Source organism: Dipodomys merriami, unplaced genomic scaffold (assembly GCF_024711535.1).
Source record: "Dipodomys merriami isolate MVZ:Mamm:240054 unplaced genomic scaffold, mDipMer1.0.p SCAF_45, whole genome shotgun sequence".
NCBI lineage: Eukaryota > Metazoa > Chordata > Mammalia > Rodentia > Heteromyidae > Dipodomys > Dipodomys merriami.
Window position 1 is genome coordinate 2,626,948 of NW_027206013.1, and position 23,206 is coordinate 2,650,153.

The following is a 23,206-nucleotide window of genomic DNA, read 5'->3' on the forward strand; positions in this document are numbered from 1 at the left end:
ATCTCAGCTTCCTGAGTTGCTATGATTATAAGCATAAGCCACCAGTGCCTGGCTGAAGGAGTATTTTCCAGAGGTCAGGACTTTGCCTATCCCATCAATTTGTTCTTATAATGAGTGTTTTCTTCCCCTCATCTCTTTTGAAAAAATGAGGCCTAGGTGCTTCCAGCTTTGGATCCTAGTCAAGCCTGCCAGTCCCGACACCCATATGCATGCCATGCAGTAGCTACACAAAGTTCTCAATGTTTTACTCAAGAAGTGCTGCCTGACTAACAGTGGCAGTTTTCCATTCCTTCAAGGAAAGTTTCCAGGTAGCACTAGGTGCTGGTGGCTCACGCTGTAATCCTATCACGGTTTGAAGCCAGCCTGGGCAGAAAAATACATGACTCTTCTCTGCAATAAACAACTCAGAAAAAGTCAGAAGTGGCACTATGGTTCAAGTGGGAGAGCACTCAGCTTTGAGCAAAAGAAGCTGAAGGGGGCTGGGAATGTGGTTCAGTGGTAGAGTGCTTGCCTATCATGCACAAAGCCCTGGGTTTGATTCCTCAGCACCACATAATCAGAAAAAGCCAGAAGTGGCACTGTGGCTCAAGTGGTAGAATGCTAGCTAGCCTTCAGCTAGCTCAAAGACAGTGCCTAGACCCTGAGTTCAAGCCTCAGGACTGGCCAAAAAAAACAAAAACTCAGGGACAGTGCCTTAGGACTGGCACTCACACACACAAAAGTTTCTAGGTAGCTTGGCTTCTATTGTTGTCCAGGGACCACACACTGCACACTGGCATTGTTGAGCATGCATATTTGTGTCTCTGGGACATATGAAGCAGGGAGTGAGAAGGGATCTAGACAGGTAAAGAGAAATGTCAGAAGTCAGAGCCATCCTGGCCTTGTCTAGGGTTCCTCCACTAGATGTAGAATCACATGTAGCTGGCAGAATGTCACTGATGGGGTCCAGGGTCACCCTGAAATTTCTGTTAATATGACTCCTCCTATGTGCATCTGTGTCTCATCTACTTTCCAAGAAAGATCCAGCTTTCTTGATTAAGACAGGGTCTATGTAGCCCAGGCTGATCCTCAAAATGCATAATCCTTTTGCCTTCACTTCTTTTTCTTAAACTGTATTTTTTTTTGGGGGTGGGGGAGGGCCCGGTTCTGGGGCCTGAACTCTGGGCCTGGGTGCTGTCCCTCAGCTCTTCAGCTCAAGGCTAGCACTCTACCACTTGAACCACAGCGCCACTTCTGGATTTTTTTCTTTTTGCTTATGTGGTACTGAGGAATCGAACCCAGGGCCTCAGTCATGCAAGGCAAGCGCTCTACCACTGAGCCACCTTCCCAGCCCCTAAACTGTATTTTTTTTGTCTTTTCTTTTTTGGTACTGGGGATCGAACCCAGGACATTGCACTTGCTAGGCAAGCGCTTTGCCACTGGGCTACATTACATCCCAGCCCTGCCTCCACTTCTTTAGTACTGGGATTACAGGTCTGTATCACCACATATTTATACTTAACTGTTTGTTTGTTTTCTCCCTAGGAATCAGCCAAGCATCCAGTAGTAGTCCAGCATCATTGGGAGTTGGTACCCAGTTAGGTTCGAACCTCATTGGGGAGCATGTCAAAGGTGGCCTGTGCTTGCTCCAGATGGGCCTGCAGTGACCCCACATTGACAGATGCACTTGTAGTGAGGTGCTGGTGGCTCATGCCTATCATCCAAGCTACTTAGGAAACTGGGAAACCAGCCTTAGCAGAATATTCTTTGAGATTCTTATTTCTAGTTAACCAGCAGAAAAACCAGGCTGGGCATATAGAGTCAAACTGAAATAATAGAGTGTCAGCTGTGAGCAAGAAAGCCAAATGAGAGCAAAAGGCCGAATTCAAGCCTTGGTACCAAGAAAAACAAATGAAGAAGGAGATGAGCTGCTGGGGAAGGATGGATTAGATGATAGAACAAGTCCTCTCAGGTTCCCATGTTCTGTCACTGTCCATTCAAGGAGGCACCTTGGGGGGGCCAGTGGATGTTAGGACTGGAAGGCAAAGGCAGGCCAGGCCATGTGGGTTTGGTATCCAATGCGTCTTCATTTATTTTACACTTAAAAAAGAAATTACCCTCCCCTTTGCCCCATCCCCCAAAAAAGTCTCTTTTTACAAACATTTAAAAATTAAACCAAATGAAGATAGACAAGTTAATTTCAGTACAATTATTTTTCAGTGTAGCTGTCATAATTAGAGTTTCAATTTCCTACAAGTAACCAATGTCCAAGTAACTTATAGGGATATCCTGATTATTGGCCAAAGAAAATTCCATATTACAAGTTAGCAAATTCTAGTACAAAAATAGTCCGTGTGTTGGAACAGCTTTTCTCTTGCACAGGTCTTAGGTCAGTCTGATGACTGTGTAATACCTAATGTTTCTGGATTCTTGCTCTCACAAATGGCTCATTCATCATGGTGGGAGCAGCGTGGCACCTGCAGTGGCAGGGGCTGGTGTCTACCTCAGGACTGAGCTGGAGACAGCAGGCGGGGAGGGCCTTGCTGGCCCCAGGGCGTCTGGGCAGAGCCCTGGTCCCACCTCCTTGTGGGGAGCCCTGGAGGGAGGGCCAAGCTTCCCCTCTTTGAGGGGACATCAGGCCCAGGACACAGGGCACACCCAGTCTGGCACTGGCCCGGGACAGCGTGTCTCCTGCCAGTGTCTCCTCATCCCACTGCAGCCCAGCCAGGTGGGTGGCTGGCCCTGGGCGACTGTCGGCAGTGAGAGCACGGCCCTGTCCACGCTGCAGCTGAGGCAAGCCAGGGCAGGCTACTTGTCCCTCAGGATGTCCAGCTGTTCCTGGCACTCGGTGAAGAGGCGCTGGAATCGGAGGTTCTGCCCGATGACCGGCAGCAGCTCCTTTAGCAGCTCCCTCTTCCGCAGCCCCTGTGGACACAAAGCGGCAGCTGAGTGGACACGTTGGGGAGGACGCCTAGATCATGGGGGATTTTGCTGGCTTGGCACTGGAGAGAGCAAAGAGGGCAGAGAATGATTTCTCCACAGGTGATGACCCCAGGTAGAGCTTTACATGGGCTGGGCCGGCTGGGCTCATGTATGGATGGAGAAGCAGTGCTGGGTAAGGGAGGGAAGCAGATGCCGGTCCTCTGCCTGCCCTGGCTCTCAGCAAGGCTGAGGTAAGGCGGGTGGACAGTGAGGTGAGGACAGGCTGGTCCCAAGCTGAGGCTCTCTAGGCACTGGAGGTCAAGCTGACGGGAGAGTAGGTGCCTGGTGCTTGGCAGGTGGCTACTGGCTCAGCTGCAACATGCACTGACTGGCAGATTATCTGCTGCACAGGCAGATGCAGACCTGCCTGTGGGAGCAGCTTCCATGCGGAAGCGGTAAGTCCAGCACCAACAGGAAGAGAAACCCAAGACTTGGAAATACATGTGACAACACACCTGTAAATTCAGCTACAAAGAACTGAAAAGAACCAAGGGTAGCTGGGTGCTGGTGGCTCACGCCTGTAATCCTAGCTACTCAGAAAAGGCTGAGATTTGAGGACTGCAGTTTGATGCCAGTCCAGGCAGGAAAGTCCGTGACATTTTAATCTAATAAATCGTTCAGAAAAACCCAGTGGCACTATGGTTTAAGTGGTTGATCACTAGGCTTGAGCAAAAGAAGCTCAGGGACAGCACCTAGGTCCAGAGTTCAAGTTGGAGGAGGAGGAAGAGGAAAAGGAGGAGAAGGAAGAGGAGGAGGAGGAAGAAGAAGAAAGGAGAGGCAGAGAGGATGGCAGTGGGTTCCATGAGCTGCATGAAAGGGTCCACAGAGGGAGAAGGAAAATATGTGAAGAAATAATATGAGAACACTTCATATAATTACAGTGAAAAGCTTAGTCTGAAAGGCTCTATGGAGTGCTGATTCTGCCTTCAAGTGATTTCTAAAGAACAAGAACATATCATCTACTAACAAAGAGACTCCAAGAGTCACAATAAATTAGTATTTTTAACAGAAAAACAAATCTTGCTGGGCATGGTGGTACATGCCTATAATACCAGCATTTGGGAATCTAAGGCAGGAGGACTATCAGTTCTAGGCCAATCTGAGCTATTAGAGAGAAAAAGAAAGAGGGAGAAGAAGAGAGAAAGAGGGGAAGAGAAGATAAAAAGGAAAAAATGGAAAGGGGGAGAGAAACCCTTCAAAATCTACATCTTTAAATCCATCTAAGATGTCACTTCTATGTGAGGTTGTTGTTCTCAGGGCTATGGGTGTGGCTCAGTGGTACTGTGAGCAAGGCCCTGGGATCCACCTCTAGCATCAAACAAACAAGAAAACAAAACAACACATCAAAATGGACATAGGAAGTTGAAAAATTAAAGATAGGAAGAGAGATGTTACCAAAGACTAAAGTAGCACTCATTTTACAATGATCAGATAAAATTATGCTCAGTAAGAGTTAAAACAGAAGGTCACCTAGGCACTGGTGGCTCATGCCTGTAACTCTCCTTACCTACTCAGGAGGCTGAGATCTGAGGATTGTAGTTTGAAGCCAGACGAGACAGGAAATTCTGTGGTAACTACTTCCAATTAATCATCCAAAAAAGCTGAAGTGGAGCTGTGGCTCAAGTGGTAGAGTGCTAGCCTCGAGCAAAAAACCTCAGGGACAGCCCCCAGGCTCTGAGTTCAAGCCCCAGGACCAGCTCCCACACAAAATGCTAAGTAAAACACCTGGACCAAATAGGAAGTATTTTTGGTGTGCAGGGGTGAGCCACTAGCACCTGGCTAGAAAATTCATCTTAATTAACTAAAATGTCTTGTAAGAGAGTAGGAATGCAGAAACTAAACACTCTAAAACTGGTGCAATTCAGAAAAAGCAGGGCTTCTAGAGGTATCTGCAAAATTAAACAGCTTATGAGGTGGATGTGGCATGTGCCTTGAGTCACAGCACTGGAGCTCAGGAGTTCAAGACCAGACTGGGCAACAAAGAACATTATGTTTCTAAATAAACAAACACAGATGTGAAATGAGCAGATAATAGAGAACATGAAACAATGATTGCAGAGCCCAATCTAAGCTATCAGGGGACAAAAAAGGACAATGGGAAAAAAAGGAAATGATAATAATTAAAATCCAAACTGAAAATAAAATTTAACCAGAAGATGATTAAAGACTAAAGTCCTTTTTTTTAAATTTTTTTTTTTTATTTTTCAGGTGCCTGTCCTGGGACTTTAACACAGGGCCTGGGCACCTTAGCTTTTTCATCCAAAGTTAGTCCTCTACCACTTGAACTACGTTTCCACCTTTGGCTTTTTTTTTGGCTGGTTAATTAAAGATAAGAGTCTAGCAATCTTTCCTGCCAGGGCTTGCTTTGAACCACAATCTTCAGATCTCATCTTCCTGAATAGTTAGGATTACAGGCAAGAGCCCACAGAGCCCAGCTTATCTTTTTTTTTGTCCTTGGGCTAGAATTTGGAGCGTAGGTCCTGTCCCAGAGCTTTTTGCTTAAGGCTAGTATTCTACCACCTATGACTTTCCAGTGGTTAGTAGGAGATAAGGGTCTCACAGACTTTCATGAGTTTCCTGACTTGCTAGGATTACAGGCATGAGCCACCAGATCCCAGCTTCTGGCTTACCTTTTTTGGTAACTTGAAAGGATGTGGGGTAATGCTGGGTCATACCCGAAACCCTATCTATTAGTGGATCAATGGTTCAATGCCAGACCAGGCAAAAAAAAAAAAAAAAAAAAGTCAGTAAGACTCCATTTCCAAATAACCAGCAAAATGCTGGAATGAAGACTTGCCTCAAGTAGTAGACCACCAGCCATGAGCAAATAAGCTAAGCGAGAGTGTAAGGCTGAGTTCAAGCTGGGAACTAGCAACAAACAAACAGAAAAGGAAAAGCCTGTAAGAAAAATTTCTTGTTAAGACTAATCGAGAAAAGAAGCTGAGTGACCTACCTGAAAGTAGCCAAGTAGTCTTTAATTTTAGCTACCCAAGAGGTTGATATCTAATAGACTATGGTTTGAAGTTAGCCAGGACAAATAAATCTATGAGACCTCTTATTTGCTACCAAAAAGCTAGAAGTAGTACTTATAGCTCAACTTAAAAAACAAAAACAAGGGGCTGGGAAGGTAGCTCAGCAGTAGAGTACATGCCTTGCAAGCATGAGGCCCTGGGTTCGATTCCTCAGCACCACATAAACAGAAAAAGCCGGAAGTGGCGCTGTGGCTCCAGTGATAGAGCACTAGCCTTGAGCTGAAGAGCTGAGGGACAGCGCCCAGACCCAGAGTTCAGGCCCCATGACTGGCAAAAACAAAAAAACAAAAACAACCCCCCCCCCCAAAACCCCAGGGAGAGTGCCCAGACCCTGAGTTCAAGCCCCAGGATTGTTACCAGACAAAAATTGCTCAGGAAAGTCTTTCATGTTGAAACAAAAGGGTAACACATAACTTTGTCCCAGTAGAGCATAAAATATGGACAAATAGGAAAGTCCTTACATATTACTGTAGCCAGGAATAGTGGCGGCTACCTGTAATCTCAGCATTCTCAGGAAGGTAAGATATGGGGACCAAGAGTTTTAGGTTTGCCTGTGCTACATAGACACAGTTGTTTTTTCTTATGCTGGTATTGTGGCTTGAACTCATGCCTGGCTTCTTTAATCACTGCTGGTGGTCTACCACTTGAGCCACTTTGGCTTTGCTACTTATGGAGATAAGTCTTCATGGCAGTCTGGGCTGGCTTCCAACTCATCTTTACATTGCAATCTCCTAAGCTAGAAGTATAGACATGAGCCACTGGCACCTGGTTCAGGTTCAATGTTTTTTGTTTTTGTTTGGTCCTGGTTCTGGGGGCTTAAACTCAGGGTCTGGGTGTTATGTCTGAATTTTTGTGCTCAGGACTACACTTGAGCCACAGAGCCACTTCCAGATTTTGTGGTGCTTAAGTAGAAATAAAACTCTCACAAACATATGCTGGCTGGCTTTGAACTCCAATCCTTAGATCTCAGCCTTCTGAGTAGTTAGGATAACAAGTGTGAGCCACTGGCATCTGGCTCAATTGTGTGTGTGTGTGTGTGTGAGCGTGTGTGTGTGTGTGTGCATGCGCGCGCTGGCGCAGGGCTTGAACTGAGGGTCTGGGTGCTGACCCCAAACTTTTTTTTTTTTGTCAGTTGTGGGGCCTGAACTCTGGGCCTGGCACTGTCTCTCAGCTCTTCAGCTCAAAGCTAGTGCTCTACCATTTGAACCACAGCGCCACTTCCGGCGGTTTTTTCTGCTTATGTGGTGCTGAGGAATCGAACCCAGGGCTTCATGCATGCAAGGCAAGTCTACCACTGAGCCACCTTCCCAGCCCCTGACCCCAAACTTTTGTGCTCAATGCTAGCACTCTAACACTTGAGCCAAAACTCCACTCCCTGTTTTTGGTGGTTATTTGGAGATAATCTCACGAAGTTTCCTGCCTGCCCTGGCTTTGAAGTACAGTCCTCAGAGTTTAGCCTTCTGAGTAGCTAGGATTACAGGTGTGAGCCACTGGCATCCAGCTGAGACTAAGTCTTAAAACAGCTAAAACTAACATCCCCCAAACCCTGTATTATTGTGATTTTGGCTGATAACTCCACTTTTACTCTTATTGTAGATTTCCTTTTTGGTTTCTGATGCCATTTGAGGCTTAAATTTAGGGCCTGGGTGCAGTCTGAACATTTTTGCTCAAGGTTAGCATTCTGTCACTCGAGCCACAGTTCCACTACCAGTTTTTCTGTTGCTGTTGGTTAATTGGAGATATGAGTCTCATGGACTTTCCTGCCAGGTCTGGCTTTGAGCTGTGATCGTTAGATCTCAGCCTCCTCAGTAGCTAGGTTTATTTATTTATTTTTTGAGTCCGGTTGTGGGGCCTGAACTCTGGGCCTGGGTGCTGTCCCTCAGCTCTTCAGCTCAAGGCTAGCACTCTACCACTTGAGCCACAGCACCACTTCCAGCTTTTTTTTTCTGCTTATGTGGTGCTGAGGAGTCGAACCCAGAGTCTCAGGCATGCAAGGCAAGTATTCTACCATTGAGCTACCTTCCCAGCCCAGTAGCTAGGTTTAGAGGTGTGAGCCTCCAATACCCCAATACCCAGCTTTTTTTTTTCTTCCTGAGACCAAATTTGAACTTTTTTTTGTCAGTAGTGGGGCTTGAATTCTGAGCCTGAGCGCTGTCCCTTAGCTCTTTAGCTCAAGGCGAGTGCTCTACCGCTTGAGCTATAGCGCCACTTCTGGTTTTCTGGTGGTTTACTGGAGGTAAGAGTTTCACAGACTTTTTCTGCCCGGGCTAGCTTTGAACCGAAATCCTCAGATCTCAGCTTCCTGAGTAGCTAGGATTACAGGCCTGAGCCACCAACGCCCAGCCAGATTTGAACTCTTGATCTGACACTTTTGCTCATTGGCTGACACTCTTATCAATAGAGCCACGCCTCCTACCTGCTTATTTTAGTTTTGGCCAATGTTGGGGGTTGAACTCAGGGCCTGGGCACTGTCTTATCTTTGAGCTTCTTTTGCTTAAGGCTAGTGCTCTACCACTTGAGCATCCTTCTGGCTTTTTCTGTTTGAGGTACTGAGGGCTTCATGCATGTTAGGCAAGCACTCTACCACTAAGCCATATTCCCAGCCGACCTGGTTTTTTTGTACTAGTCCTTGACTTGAATTCAGGCCTTGAATTCAGGTGTCATCTCTGAGCTTTATTTTTTTTTTTAATTTTATTTTTGCTCAAAGCTAGTGCTTTGTCACTGGATCTACATCTCTACATCTGGCGTTTTTGTAATTAATTGGAGATAAAGAATTTCCCGACTTTCCTGCCCAGGGTGGCTTCAAACTATGATCTTTGGAACTCACTCAGCCTTCTGAGTAGCTAGGATTACTGGTATGAGCCACCAGTGCCTGGCTGTTCTCATTGCATTTGTAAAACAAAAACATAAAAAAAAAATCTAGTAAGTAGACCATATATAAGATGTAATTTAAAACAGAGGAGGAAGCAACAATGCTTGATAAGAAATGTACTCATTACATTGCTCATGTAATTGTAACCTCTCTGTACCATATTTTCACAATAAAAAACTTATTAATAATAAAAAGATGCAATTTGTCTGCATATCATCTGCAAAAAGGAAAAAATATAATTTACAGTATCAATAATTCAAAATGGATAGGGTAGTTATAATGGAGTAGAATTCTTTTTTGAAATTGAAATTAAGTTATAAGAATGTTATTTCAGAATGTTTTATATAATTCCAAGGTAACCCCAAAGAAAATATCTACATAAAACAGACAAAAGGAAGTGAGAAGAGAATCCAAATGTCACTACGATAAAAAAAAAAATCAACCATACACGGGGCTGGGAAGGTGGCTCAGTGGTAGAGCGCTTGCCTTGCATGCATGAGGCCCTGGGTTCGATTCCTCAGCACCACATAAGCAAAAAGAAAAAAAGCTGGAAGTGGCGCTGTGGCTCAAGTGGTAGAGCGCTAGCCTTGAGCTGAAGAGCTGAGGGACAGGGCCCAGGCCCAGAGTTCAGGCCCTATGACCGCCCCCCCCCCCCAAAAAAAAATCAACCACACAGAGAGGAAGAGAGTAGCAGAGAAAATGAGACATAAGCAATAGCTGAGAGTAGTGTTATGTTCCTGTAGTCCCAGCTACTTAGGGGGCTGAGGCAGGAAGATCACTTGAGCTCAGAAGTTTGAGTTTGATGCAGCTTGGCCAACATAGTGAGACCTCGTCATCTCAAAATGCCAAATAAACAAAAAAAACTCATAAAATTAATTAAAAATAAATTTTAAAACGGCAAGTTTTTAATCTGTAATACGTTTCTTTCTCTCTCTTTCTTTCTCTCTCTCTCTCTCTTTCTTTATTTTTTTCCTTCCTTGCCCGAGTGCTGTCCCTTGGCTCTTCAGCCCAAGGCTAGTGCTCTACCACTTGAGCCACAGCGCCACTTCCGTCTTTTTCTGCTTATGAAGTGCTGAGGAATCCAACCCAGGGACTCATGCATGCGAGGCAAGCACTCTACCACTGAGCCATCTTCCAAGCTCTGTGAGTAATACTTAAAATACAAGTAGACTAATCCTTGTAATCAATCAAAAGACCAAGATTGGCAAAACTAACTAAAAACAAAAAAGAACCAAGCCAGGTGCCAGTGGCTCATGCCTGTAATCGTAGCTTCTCAGCGAGGAAGCTAAGATCTGAGGATCACTGTGAAGCCAGCTCAGGAAAGAAAGCCTATGAGATTCTTATCTCAAATTAACACTAAACCAAAGTGGGAAGTGGAGCTGTGGCTTAAGAGGTAGAATGCTAGCCTTTAGCAAAAAAAGCTTAGGGATAGCAAACAGGCCTTGAGTTCAAGCTCCAGGATTGGTGCTTGAATACACATACACACACACACACACACACACACACACACACGCACACGCACACGCACACACACACGCACGCACGCACGCACGCACGCACGCACGCATGCTCACAAACTATAAGTTTTCTACTAGGGATTAACTGTAGATTTCAGTAAGTTGAAAGTAAAAGGATAACACTAAGCAAAAAACGCAGAAAAGGTTATATACATTGAGTGTCCCTATCTGAAATTCCTGGGACCATGAGTGTTTCAGATTTTGTAATATTTGCATATGTATACATGAGCTATCATGGGAATGCAACCTAAGTCTAAACATGAAGCTCATTTCTGTCTCAAATATACTTCATAGATATAAGGTAAAATTAATTTTTGCTTTTTGTTTAGTGCTGGGTAAATAAAATTCAGTCCTCAAAAGTATTTTATACTTTTTTTTTTGTGTATCAGTGCACTGACCATGAACATGAGCTCAGATGGGAACTTTTTGCTTGAGGTGTCATGATAGCAGTCAAAAAGTTTCCAGTTAGGGGTATTGCACATTTTGGATTTGAGGATTAAGAATTTTTAACCTATTGGGCTGGGAATGTGGCTTAGTGTTAGAATGCTTGCCTAGCATGTATGAAGCCCTGGGATCAATTCCTCAGTACCACATAACAGAAAAAGCTGGAAGTGGTGCTGTGTCTCAAGTGGTAGAGTGCTACCTTGAGCAACAGCAGCTAAGGGACAGTCCCCAGGCCCTGAGTTCAAGTCCCAGGACTGGCAAAAAAACAAAAAAAAATGTTTTTTTGTTGGTCATGGGGATTAACTCTGGGCCTAGGCGCTGTCCCAGTGCTTTTAGCTCAAGGCTAGCGCTCTACCACTTGAGCCACAGCACCACTTTCTGTTTTCTGGTGGTTAATTGGAGATAAGAATCTCATGGGCTTTCTGGCCAGGGCTGGCTTTGAACCACAATCCTCAGATCTCAGCCTCCTGAGTAGCTAAGATTACAAGTGTGAACCATTGGCACACGGAATGAAAAAGAAATTTTAATCTGTTGTAATATCTGACAAAATAAGCTATCATGAGATTGTTATTGCTAGACAGTTTGAGATAAGAGCTCACCAAGAGGATATAAACATTACATAAAAAAGATTATAAATATACATGCTTCAAATATTGGAGATATGAAGTAAATACTGTCAAACATGAATAAATTCATAGTTCTGCAATAGGAAAACACAACTTTGTATTCCCAGTAAGCAATAGAGTAACTGGATGATTAGTAAGAGAGACCTGAGGTCCAGGTATGGTGGTTCATGCCTGTAATCCCGTTAGGTGGGTGGCATTAGGTAGGAAGATTGCAGTCTGATGTGGGGCCCAGGCAAAAACCTGAGAACCTATCTACAAAATAACTAAAATCTTAGGGCTGTGTATGTAGCTGAATAAATGGAACACCAGCCTAAGCAGCATGATGCTGGTATGGGGTTGGGGGGGGGAAGGAAAAGTGGAAGAAAGAAAGGAAGGAGAGAAGAAGGCTTGAACAATATTTGAGGCCAAACAGAATGCACACACATATACACACGTATGTTTACACATATGAGTATATGTATATATACACACATACATACACATGATATTCCACCAAACAGCAGCACACATGTCTCAAATGAACCAGAACAATCACCAGGACACTATATATGCTAGCCCACAAAATTGGTCTTAATTTATTTTTTAATTAAATTATTATTGGTGTGTGTGTGTGTGTGCGCGCGTGCGCACGCACCCACCAATCCTGGGGTTTAAATTAGGCCTGGGTGCTCTTCCTCAGCTCTTCAGCTCAAGGCAGTGCTACAACACCTGGGTCACAGCACTAGCACCACTTCCGATTTTCTGGTGGTTTATTGGAGATAAGAGTCTCATGGGCCGGGTACCGGTGGCGGTGGCTCCTGCCTGTAATCCTAGCTACTCAAGAGGCTGAGAGCTGAGGATAGCAGGTCAATGCCAGCTCAGGCAGGAAAATCCCTGTGAGACTCTTATCTCCAGTTAACCACCGGAAAATGGGAATTGGCGCTGTGGCTCAAGTGATAGAGCACTAGCCTTTAGCTGAAGAGCTGAGGGACAGTGCCCAGGTCCAGAATTCAATCCCCATGACTAACCAAAAGAAAGAAAAAAAACAGTCTCATGGACTTTCCAGTCCTGGCTTTGAACCACAATCCTGAGATCTCAGCCACCCGAGTAAGCTAGGATTATAAAGCATGAGCCACTGGTGCCCGGCTCCGTGAGTTTTTTGCTAAAGATTAGCACTCTTGGGCTGGGAAAGTGGCTCAGTGGTAGAGCGCTTGCCTTGCATGCATGAGGCCCTGGGTTCGATTCCTCAGCACCACACAAGCAAAAAAGAAAAAAGCCGGAAGTGGCACTGTGGCTCAAGTGGTAGAGCGCTAGCCTTGAGCTGAAGAGCTGAGGTGACAGCGCCCAGGCACAGAGTTCAGGCCCCACGACTGGACCAAAAAAAAAAAAAAAAAAAAAGATTAGCACTCTACCACGTGAGCTATAGCTCCACTTCTACCTTTTTGGTGATTAATTGGAGATTAAAGTCTCATGGATTTTCCTGTCCTTCCTGTCTGGGCTAGCTTGAAACCACAATCCTTGTATCTCAGTTTTCTAAGTAGCTGGGATTACAGGTGTGAATCACTAGTGTCTGGCAGTTTTCTAAGTAGCTGGGATTACAGGTGTGAATCACTAGTGTCTGGCAGTCTTAATATAATATAATTAATTAATTAATTTGCTAGTCCTGGGGCTTGAACTCAGGGCCTGGGCACTGTCCCTGAGCTTCTTTTGCTCAAGGTTAGCACTCCACCACTTGAGCGACAGCACCACTTCTGGCTTTTTTGGAGATAAGAGTCTCAAGTAGTTTTTTGCCTGGGATGGCCTCAGATCTCAGCTTCCTGAGTAGCTAGGATTATCACTGGTGCCCGTCTAACAAGATTTTTTTCTAGTTACAACAGAATGAAACTAGAAATTAATTGCAGAAGTAAAATTTTTAAATACAATAGAATTTAAAAACATTGTTATATAGCCAATGATTCAAAGAAGCCACAAGGAAAACCAGAACATATTGAGATAAATGAAAATGAAAACAAAATATAGCGCCCAAGCCCAGGGATAGTGTTCAAACCCCACGACTGATAAAAAAAATAAAAAGAAAAGAAGAGATGTACTCATAGGGGGATAGGGGGCAGGGAGATGGGAAGGGATGGTAAGGGAAAACAAAGGAGGAGGCAACAATGCTTGATAAGAAATGTACTCATAGCCAGGCGCTGGTGGCTCACGCCTATAATCCTAGCTACTCAGGAGGCTGAGATCTGAGGATCGCGGTTCAAAGCCAGCCCGGGCAGGAGAGACCGTGAGACTCCTATCTCAAATAAACCACCAGAAAACCGGAAGTGGTGCTGTAGCTCAAGTGGTAGAGTTCAAGCCCCACGACCGACAAAAAAAAAAAAAAAAAAAAAAAAGAAATGTACTCATGGGGCTGGGAAGGTGGCTCAGGGGTAGAGCGCTTGCCTTGCATGCATGAGGCCCTGGGTTCAATTCCTCAGCACCACAGAAGCAAAAAGAAAAAAGCTGGAAGTGGTGCTGTGGCTCAAGTGGTAGAGTGCTAGCCTTGAGCTGAAGAGCTGAGGGACAGCGCCCAGGCCCAGAGTTCAGGCCCACGACCGGACCCCCCAAAAAAAAACAAAAAATAAAAAATAAAAAAAAAGAAATGTACTCATCACCATACTTATGTAACCCCTCTGTACATCATCTTTACAATAAACTAAAGTTAAAACATAATTTCACATCAGCAATATAATTTTATACCTTAATAGAAAATTAAGAACAAAGTAATGTCAAAGCTTAGCAAAAGAAAATAACATAGATCAGAGCAGAGATAAACCAAGTAGGGAATAGAGTTATTAATGAAACCAAAAGTTGGTTTTACTAGACTAAAAGGCATGTATGGGGGGGGTGTGTGGAATTGATCGTCACAATAAAAATCATAAATGAAAGAAAAAATATAAAGAGGAGAATGAGGATACAGCTCAGTGGTAGTTCAACAAAGTTCTAGGATTAGTTCCAGAACCATACAAACAGACAAATAAACCCTGTAAGTTTAGGGAATGGGAAGTGTTGGAAAACATAAGAGAACAATGGAAATGTTAGCACTGATCAAGATACACAGTAATTATAAACCGATGTGTTATATCTGTACAACTACTAATAGATAATAAATAATAAAATAGAAATATAATACTATGAATAGTTTGTCAAAAATATGGTAATACAGATGAAATGGAAATAAAATATATACAACCTTATAAAAAGACTGAATAATAATGAAATAAAAAACCTAAGGAAACTTCTAAGTATGGGCTGGGAAGGTGGCTCAGTGGTAGAGCGCTTGCCTTGCATGCCTGAGGCCCTGGTTCGATTTCTCAGCACCACATAAGCAATAAGTAAAAAGCCAGAAGTGGCGCTGTGGCTCAAGTGGTAGAGCGCTAGCCTTGAGCTGAAGAGCTGAGGGACAGCGCCCAGGCCGAGTTCAGGCCCCATGACTGGACCCCCCCAAAAACAAAACAACAACAACAACAAAAAGTTCTAAGTAGGAAGGAAACCAAATGAGTAATCAAAAATCTTTCATGAACTGGATGCCAGTGGCTCACACCTGTAACCCTAGCTACCCAGGAGGCTAAGATCTGAGGATTGTGGTTCAAAGCCAGCCCGGGCAGAAAATTCCCTGGTGAGACTCATCTCCAATTAACCACTCAAAAACTGGAAGTGGCATGTGGCTTAAGTGGTAGAGTGCTTCCTTAAGCTCAAAGAGATTCAGATAGTGCTCAGTCCCCAAGTTCATGGCCCATCACCAACCAAAAAAAAAAGAAAAAAAGAAAAAAGAAAAGATCTCCCATGGATCAATGTTTGAAACCAGCACAGGCAGGAAATTTTGAGATTCTTATCCCCAATTAACTAACTACCAAAAGCCAGAAGTGGAGCTATGGCTCAAGTAGCAGAATACTCGCCTAGAGCAAAAAAGTTCAGGGTCAGGATCTAGGTCCTGAGTTCAAGCCCCAGGACCAGCATACATGCATGTATGCATGCATGCACATGCACGCACACATGCAAAACACAAAAACCCCTCTGATGAATTAAAGCCTAGATCATTTAGCTTCTTTTTTCTACCAAGTATTTATAAATTACTATCTGTCTTCTACATACTTTTCCAAAAACAAAAACAAACAAAACCATTCCAAGCTTCAAAATACTACCCAATTGATTCTATAAGATCAGGGTAACTCTGATACTAAAACCATCTAGACACTACAAGAAAACAACAGAGAACATAGATGTAAAAATCTTTGACAAAATATTCAACAGCACATAAAAAAAGTTACAGACTTGACAAAGCAGTATTTCTTCCCAAATTTGCAAGGCCATCCATCATTAGGGACATGTACCTTGTGTACCTGCTTCCTGTTTTCCTTTTGTGCATGCTAAGCCAGTATCCTTGAAGAGGAAAAGAGGCTTGGATGTTTTTTTGTTTTTCTTTGGTCTATTGTGGGGCTTGAACTCAGGGCCTAGCAACTGTCCCTGAGCTTTTTCGCTCAAGGCTAGTGTTCTACCACTATGAGCCACGGTGCCACTTCACTTCTGGTTTTCTGGTGGTTAATTGGAGATGAGTCTCATAGACTTTCCTGTCCAGGATGGGTTCAAATTGCAACCCTCAGCTCTCATCCTCCTAAGTAGCAGGATTATAGCTGGAGCCCTGCAAGAAGCCTGGACGTTTGGGGTCCCTGAGGTGTAGTGACAGCTCAAATAATAGTTTATATACAGTTCCAACAATATGTAAAGAGTTCCTACAAACTAGTAAGAAAACCAAGTGAACATGAAATATTTTAACAGGTAGTTCAAAGAAAAAGCAACAACCTAAAAATGTTTCTTAAACATGAAATAATGCTTATTTAATAGCCCCCCTCTCTTTCTCTCTCTCTCCAGCAGGGGGCTTAAATACAGGGTTTAGGCACTGACCTTTAGCTTTTTTCAATTTTCACTCAAAGGTGGTATTCTACTACTTGAGCTATGCCTCCCCTTAAGCTTTTTACTGTTGGTTAGAGATAAGAGTCTATGGATTTTCCTGTGGGGCTGGTTTTGAACCGTGATCTTCAGATCTTCCAAGTAGTTAGGATTACAGGCATATGTCACCAGCCCCGGATGACTAGCCCTTTTATGAAGGCTGCCGAGTGAGCACTGCATTGGAAGGTGTTTTTTCCATCCATAGCTCCACATTTATAGTTTTCTCAAGGATCAGTTTTACTTGGATGATCAATTTTCACCATAAAAAGATGGTGGAGGGGCTGGGAAGGTGGCTCAGTGGTAGAGTGCTTGCCTTGCATGTATGAGGCCCTGGGTTCGATTCCCCAGCACCATATAAGCAAAATGAAAAAAACCGGAAATGGCTCTGTGGCTGAAGTGGTAGAGTGCTAGCCTTGAGCTGAAGAGCTGAGGGACAGTGCCCAGGCCCAGAGTTCAGGCCCCACGACCGGACCCCCCCCCCCAAAAAAAAGATGGTGGAACTATGGTTCAAAGTGATAGAGCACTAGCTTTGAATAAAGGAAGTTCAGGAGGGACTGGGAAGGTGGCTCAGTGGTAGAGTGCTTGCCTTGCATGCATGAGGCTCTGGGTTTGATTCCTCAGCCCCACATAAGCAAAAAGAAAAAAGCCGGAAGTGGTGCTGTGGCTCAAGTGGTAGAGTGCTAGCATTGAGCTGAAGAGCTGAGGGACAGTGCCCAGGCCCAGAGTTCAGGCCCCACGACTGACCAAAGAAAAACAAAAAACAAAACAAAACAAAAGAAAGCTCAGGGACAGAGCCCAGATCCTGAGTTTGAGCCCGATGACCACAAAAAAAAAAAAAAAAAGAAGTTAACTCATTAGTTGGGTGCCAGTGGCTCACTTATAATCTTAGCTACTTAGGAGGCTGAGATCTGAGGATCATAGTTCAAAGCCAGCCCAGACCAGAAAATCTGAGAGATACTTATTCCAATTAAGAGAAAACCAGAAATGTAGGTGTGGCTCAAAGTGATAGCGTGCTAGCCTTGAGTAAAAAAGCTCAGGGACTGTGCTCAGGCTTTGAGTTCAAGCTTCCGGACCATGAAAAAAAAAGTTCACAAAGAAACTCAACAAAAGAGGACTGGAGCCATGCACAGGACATAAGGTGGTTAAAAGTAACAACACAATAGAAAGAAAAAACAAAAAAGAAGAAATCTAGAAAAATGCTGAGATGAGGAGAAGGTAGGGCGGACACTGAGAATTGTCCATATTCCCATCTTTTATAAGAGGTATCATAGACACACACACACACACACACACACACACACACACACACACACACACACACACACACACACACACACACACACACACACACACACACACACACACACACACACACACACACACACACACACACACACACACACACACACACACACACACACACACACACACAGAGTTATATGGTTTTTTGTTGTTGTTGTTGGTCGTAGGGCTTGAACTCTGGGCCTGGACACTGTCCCTGAGCTCTTTAGCTCAAGGCAAGTGTTCTACCACTTGAGCCACAGTGCCACTTCCAGTTTTTTCTGGAATTGGAGATAAGAGTCTTATGGACTTTCCTGCCTAGGATGGCTTTGAATGTGATCCTCAGATCTCTGCCTCCTGAGTAGCTAGCATTACAGGTGTGAGCCACCAGTGCCTGGCTTTAAGCTATATATATATATATATATATATATATATATATATATATATATATATATATATATATAGTTAGTATATGCATATAGTTACATATATATGTAGTTACATATATATATATATATATATATGAGAAAGGGTCTCTATATATATGAATATGAAAATATATATATGAATTTTTTTGTTTTTTTGCTGGTCCTGGGGCTTGAACTCAGTGCTTGGGCACTGTCGCTGGTATTCTTTGAGCTCAAGGTTACTGCTCTAGGGCTGGGAAGGTGGCTCAGTGGTAGAGCGCTTGCCTTGCATGCCTGAGGCCCTGGGTTCAATTCCTCAGCACCACATAAGCAAAAAGGAAAAAAGCCGGAAGTGGTGCTGTGGCTCAAGTGGTAGAGCAGCAGCCTTGAGCTGAAGAGCTGAGGGACAGCGCCCAGGCCCAGAGTTCAGGCCCCACGACCGGACCCCCCCCCCAAAAAAAAAAAAAAAAAAAAAAAAAAAAAAAAAAGGTTACTGCTCTACCACTTGAGCCACAGAACCACTTCTGGCTTTGTCTGAGTAGTTGATTGGAGATAAGAGTCTCATGGACTTTTTTTTGCCCAGGCTGGCTTTGAGCCATGATCCTCAGATCTCAGTCTCCCGAGCAATTAGGATTACAGACATGAGTCACCAGTACCCAGCTTGGATTTTTTTTTTGTCAATTGTGGGGCTTGAACTCAGAGCGTGGGTGCTGCCCCTGAGTTCAAGGCTAGCACTCTACCAGTTTGAGACACAGCTTCACTTCTGGTTTTCTGGTGGTTCGTTGGAGATGAGTCTTCCAATCCTTTCCTGCCTAGGTTGGCTTTGAACTGCAACCCTCAGATCTCAGCCTCCTGAGTAGCTAGGATTATAAGTGAGACCCATTGATACCCAACTCTTCCTTGGATTTTGATGACCATAAAGGAAAACTCAAGAGAATCAAAGATACAAGACCCTACCTAGGGGCTGGGAAGATGGCTCAGTGGTAGAGTGCTTGCCTTGCATGCATGAGGCCCTGGGTTTGATTCCTCAGCACCACATAAGCAAAAAGAAAAAAGCCAGAAGTGGTGCTGTGACTCAAGCAGTAGAGTGCTAGCCTTGAGCTGAAGAGCTGAGGGACAGTGCCCAGGCCCAGAGTTCAGGTCCACGACTGGCAAAAAAAAAAAAAAAAAATCAGGAAGTGGCTCTGTGGCTCAAGCAGTAGAGTGCTCGCCTTGAGCTAAAGAGCTGAGGGACAGTGCCCAAGCCCAGAGTTCAAGCCCCACGACCGACAGAAGAAAAAAAAAAAACTGACATAAAATGCTAAGTAAAATAACTAAGTTTACTATCCTTGAGTAGATAAAAGACTAAATAAAAAAGAGAGTAGAGAACTAAAAGTGTAAAAAAATAATTTAGCTTCTTTTCTTTGTGCCAGTCCTGGGGCTTGAACTCAGGGCCTGGGCTCTGTCTCTTAACCTTTTTACTCAAGGCTTGTGTTCTACCACTGGAGCCACAGTTCTACTTCTGGCTTTTTTGGTGGTTAATTGGAGATAAGAATCTCTATGGACTGGAAAGTTGTGGCTTGGAACCACAACTCTCAGATCTCTGCCCCCAGGGTAGCTAGGATTATAGGCATGAGCCACCAGTACTCAGCTTTACATTTTTTTTTTTAAGTGGGGAAAATGAGAGGGGATATATAATTAAAGAAGGAAAGGATGGGGCTGGGAAGGTGGCTCAGTGGTAGAGCACTTGCCTTGCAAGCTCAAGGCCCTGAGTTCAATTCCTCAACACGACATAAGAAAAAAGCCAGAAGTGACGCTGTGGCTCAAGTGGTAGAGTGCTAGCCTTGAGCTGAAGAGCTGAGGGACAGCACCCAGGCCCAGAGTTCAGGCCCCATGACCGGACCCCCCCCCCCCAAAAAAAAAAAAAAGAAGGAAAGGAAATCACTGCTCTGTTTCCATCAAATGAAAGAAAGATATAGACTTAGTGCTTGAGAATCCTCAAGACACCCATCAGGTAGTGGCACACCCCTGTGATCCCAGCTCTTGGGAGGCTGAGGCAGGTGAGCTAAACAGTAAGAAAACTTTTTTTTTTTTTTTTTTTCTGGTCATGGGGCTTGAACTCTGGGCCTGGGCGCTGTCCCTGGGCTCTTCAGCTCAAAGTGAGTGCTCTACCGCTTGAGCCACAGCGCCACTTCTGGTTTTCTAGTGGTTTATTGGAGATAAGAGTCTTGGGCTTTCCTGCCCAGGACCGGCTTTGAACCGTGATCCTCAGATCTCAGCCTCCTGAGTAGCTAGGATTACAGTCGTGAGCCACCAGTGGCGCCCAGCAAGACCCTATCCTTGATAGACAGCCCAGAACACCACAATGACAGGATTCCCCCAAAACACTTATTAACCAATAGAAATCAGATTTAGGCCAGGGGTTTTAGTGATAGCACTGGACGCTAAAAGTTGACAGAAGAATACCTGTAGGGATCTGAGGTAAATGATTCTGAGCCCAAACACAAGTATTGCAACCAAACTGAAAAAACTACACAGCAAGACCTTGAAGGGATTGTGAGAACTGACATTGTACCCTTCTTTACTTCAACTCCTCACACCCTCTCATTGTTGCTCTAAGCAGCTAGCTATTTCCTTTACTCTTGGGAGTTCTTCTACCCAAGCCTTTGTATCTGCCCTCCCTCTGCCTACATGCTCTCCCCTCAAACCTAACTTCCTTGGGCCCCTTTTCTGTCTATGCTGATGTTATTTATTTTTTTTGGGGGGGGGGGTCAGTCATGGGGCTTGAACGCATAGGTATTGTCCCTGAGCTCTTCAGCTCAAGGCTAGCACTCTACCACTTGAGCCACAGCACTACTTCTGGTTTTCTGGTGGTTTATTGGAGATAAGAGTCTCACAGACTTTCCTGCCTGGGCTGGCTTTGAAACTGTGATCCTCAGCTCTCAGCCTCCTGAGTAGCTAGGATTACAGGTGTGAGCCACCAGTGCCTGGCTCTCTTTTAATTTTTTTTCCAGTATATTTTTACAATGTGTCCTATAGTGGGCTGGGAAGTTGGCTCAGTGGTAGAGCGCTTGCCTTGCATGCCTGACGCCCTGGGTTCAATTCCTCAGCACCACATAAGCAAAAAGCCGGAAGTGGCGCTGTGGCTCAAGTGGTAGAGCGCTAGCCTTGAGCTGAAGAGCTGAGGGACAGCACCTAGGCCCAGAGTTCAGGCCCCATGACTGGACCCCAAAACAAAACAAAACAAAACAAAACAATGTGTCCTATATATGATGAGTCTGTCTCTCTCCACAAGAAACCAGATCCATAAAGGGGAATGTAAGTGGCCTTGCAAACTGAGGCTATACCATGCTTAGAATATCTTGACCAGAACAGGGCCTATACAGTAATTACTAAATGAATACATGAATAACAGAAGGCAAGTACTAATGTAGATCTCCCATTCTTTGCCCCTACCTCAAATATCTAGGCACTGATCTCAAGTCCATTATTTTCTTTCCATTCACATAGTCCTCCACCTACAAAGTCTTGTTGGCTCTATTGCCAAAATATATCTTCTATCTGTCTCCTTGAGCTTCTCCAAGGCCAACACTGACCTAAACACTTCCACCTATTCCTTGGACTGCTGCAGAAAATGTCTTCATGAGTATTCTCTTTCAGTTCATGTCAGTTCTGTGCCAACTCTAAGGGCTCTAGACTCAGGATCCTCAGGAAATGCCAAGGTCTACCTCTTACCTCCTCTTATATCCCCATTGCTAGCTTCTACTGTGGCATCACAAAGGCCTCAGGTATGCCAAGACTTCTTTCTGTCACTATTTGCTCCAGGACTCTACAAAGCTGGCTCCTTCCTACCTTGGGCTTCACCTGAAATGTCCTCCCCTGAGCTCTTTCTTCCCTGACCAGTCCATCTTGGACATTTTTGTCTTACTATCTGCTATTTCTGTCCTCACACATGTCCGTCTCTAAGTACCTTGTTGCTCCAACTGCTATGTGTGCCTCCCTACCAGACTGTGTGCCCCACCAACAGGCAATTACTTTTTGTCCTCACCACCAAATGCAGTGTCCTGTAAGACAGTTTCTCTTGGTGCAGATGTGAAACACAGCTCCCATGCTCCTAAGCCCCAGACCCTGGCTCCTGTCCAGTCACGGAGTGCCAGCATGCTAGCCTCTCATTGAATGTGGGACCCAGGACTGGGGGCTCGAAATCTCATGGGAGAAATTTCAAAGTACTTTAGTTTAAAAAAGAACTCTACCTTCATATGTCAAGAAGAGTCTTGTGGCAAGAATGAAAGAAGCACCTACCACTACTGTTGACTCCCACTGGCTTCCAGTGGAGCAGTGAACTGGACCCAGTAAGTCCTTGCATATTTCTCGGAGTCGGTATTCAAAGCCTAGTTAAAACAAAACAAAACAGAAATCAAGATCAAAATCAAAATCAAGACGATTCTAAGTTTATATATATACATATATATATATACATATATATATATATATATATATATATATATATATACATATATATATATATATAAATAGACTTTATTGACTTCTATGAGCAAAACACCTCTGTGTCTTAGTGGCTCCATGATCAGATTCCCCCATCCATTCACCTAAAGTCCCAGACAATACATGCAGCATTTTCTCTGTGGGCTGGGCCCAAGAGAAATGAGACATGGAAAGTTCTATGATGAACTGACTAGGGAGGTGAGAAAACATGGAAATTGTGGCAGGTGGGGTATGGGCTGGTGGGATCTATTTGAGAGAAAACAGGTCGGCTGGTAGGAAAGAGGTGATAAGAAGGGTCAGAGGTAGCCTGGGAGTTGATGATGACGCTCATCTTTATAGTAGCACCGAGTGTGAAAGTGTCAAACGTCTCCCACTACAACGTGGGTGGAGTGGCCAGAAAGGTTGGCAGCAATCTAAGGGTTTTGACCATAGGAAAGGATAGATGAAGCTAGAATCTGAGGAATGTGGGGAAGTGAATGTGATCTCACCTGATTTCTCCTCCTACAGTCAGGACAGAGAGTGGGGGACTAGTGTGTGGTGCAGGAGACACTGGAACGTGTGTGGAGGACAGAAAGTAATAGTGAGCAGTAGAAGCAGAGCCTAGAAGAGGTAGGGCCTAGGT

General features: G+C 44.4%; 1 protein-coding gene across 4 annotated transcripts in view; it reads right to left on the minus strand.

Annotated features, from left to right (window-relative positions):
* Positions 1–2,046: 2,046 nt before the first annotated feature.
* Positions 2,047–23,206, minus strand: part of Hira (histone cell cycle regulator) — a 97,229-nt gene continuing 76,069 nt past the window's right edge. For all 4 annotated transcript variants that reach the window (XM_069994332.1, XM_069994333.1, XM_069994334.1 and 1 more), the window contains 2 exons: positions 22,381–22,469; positions 2,047–2,904 (listed from right to left, as the gene is read on the minus strand). In XM_069994332.1, the coding sequence (XP_069850433.1) occupies positions 2,788–2,904; positions 22,381–22,469 (206 nt within the window). In that variant the 3' untranslated portion in view covers positions 2,047–2,787. The remainder of the gene's footprint in view (positions 2,905–22,380; positions 22,470–23,206) is intronic.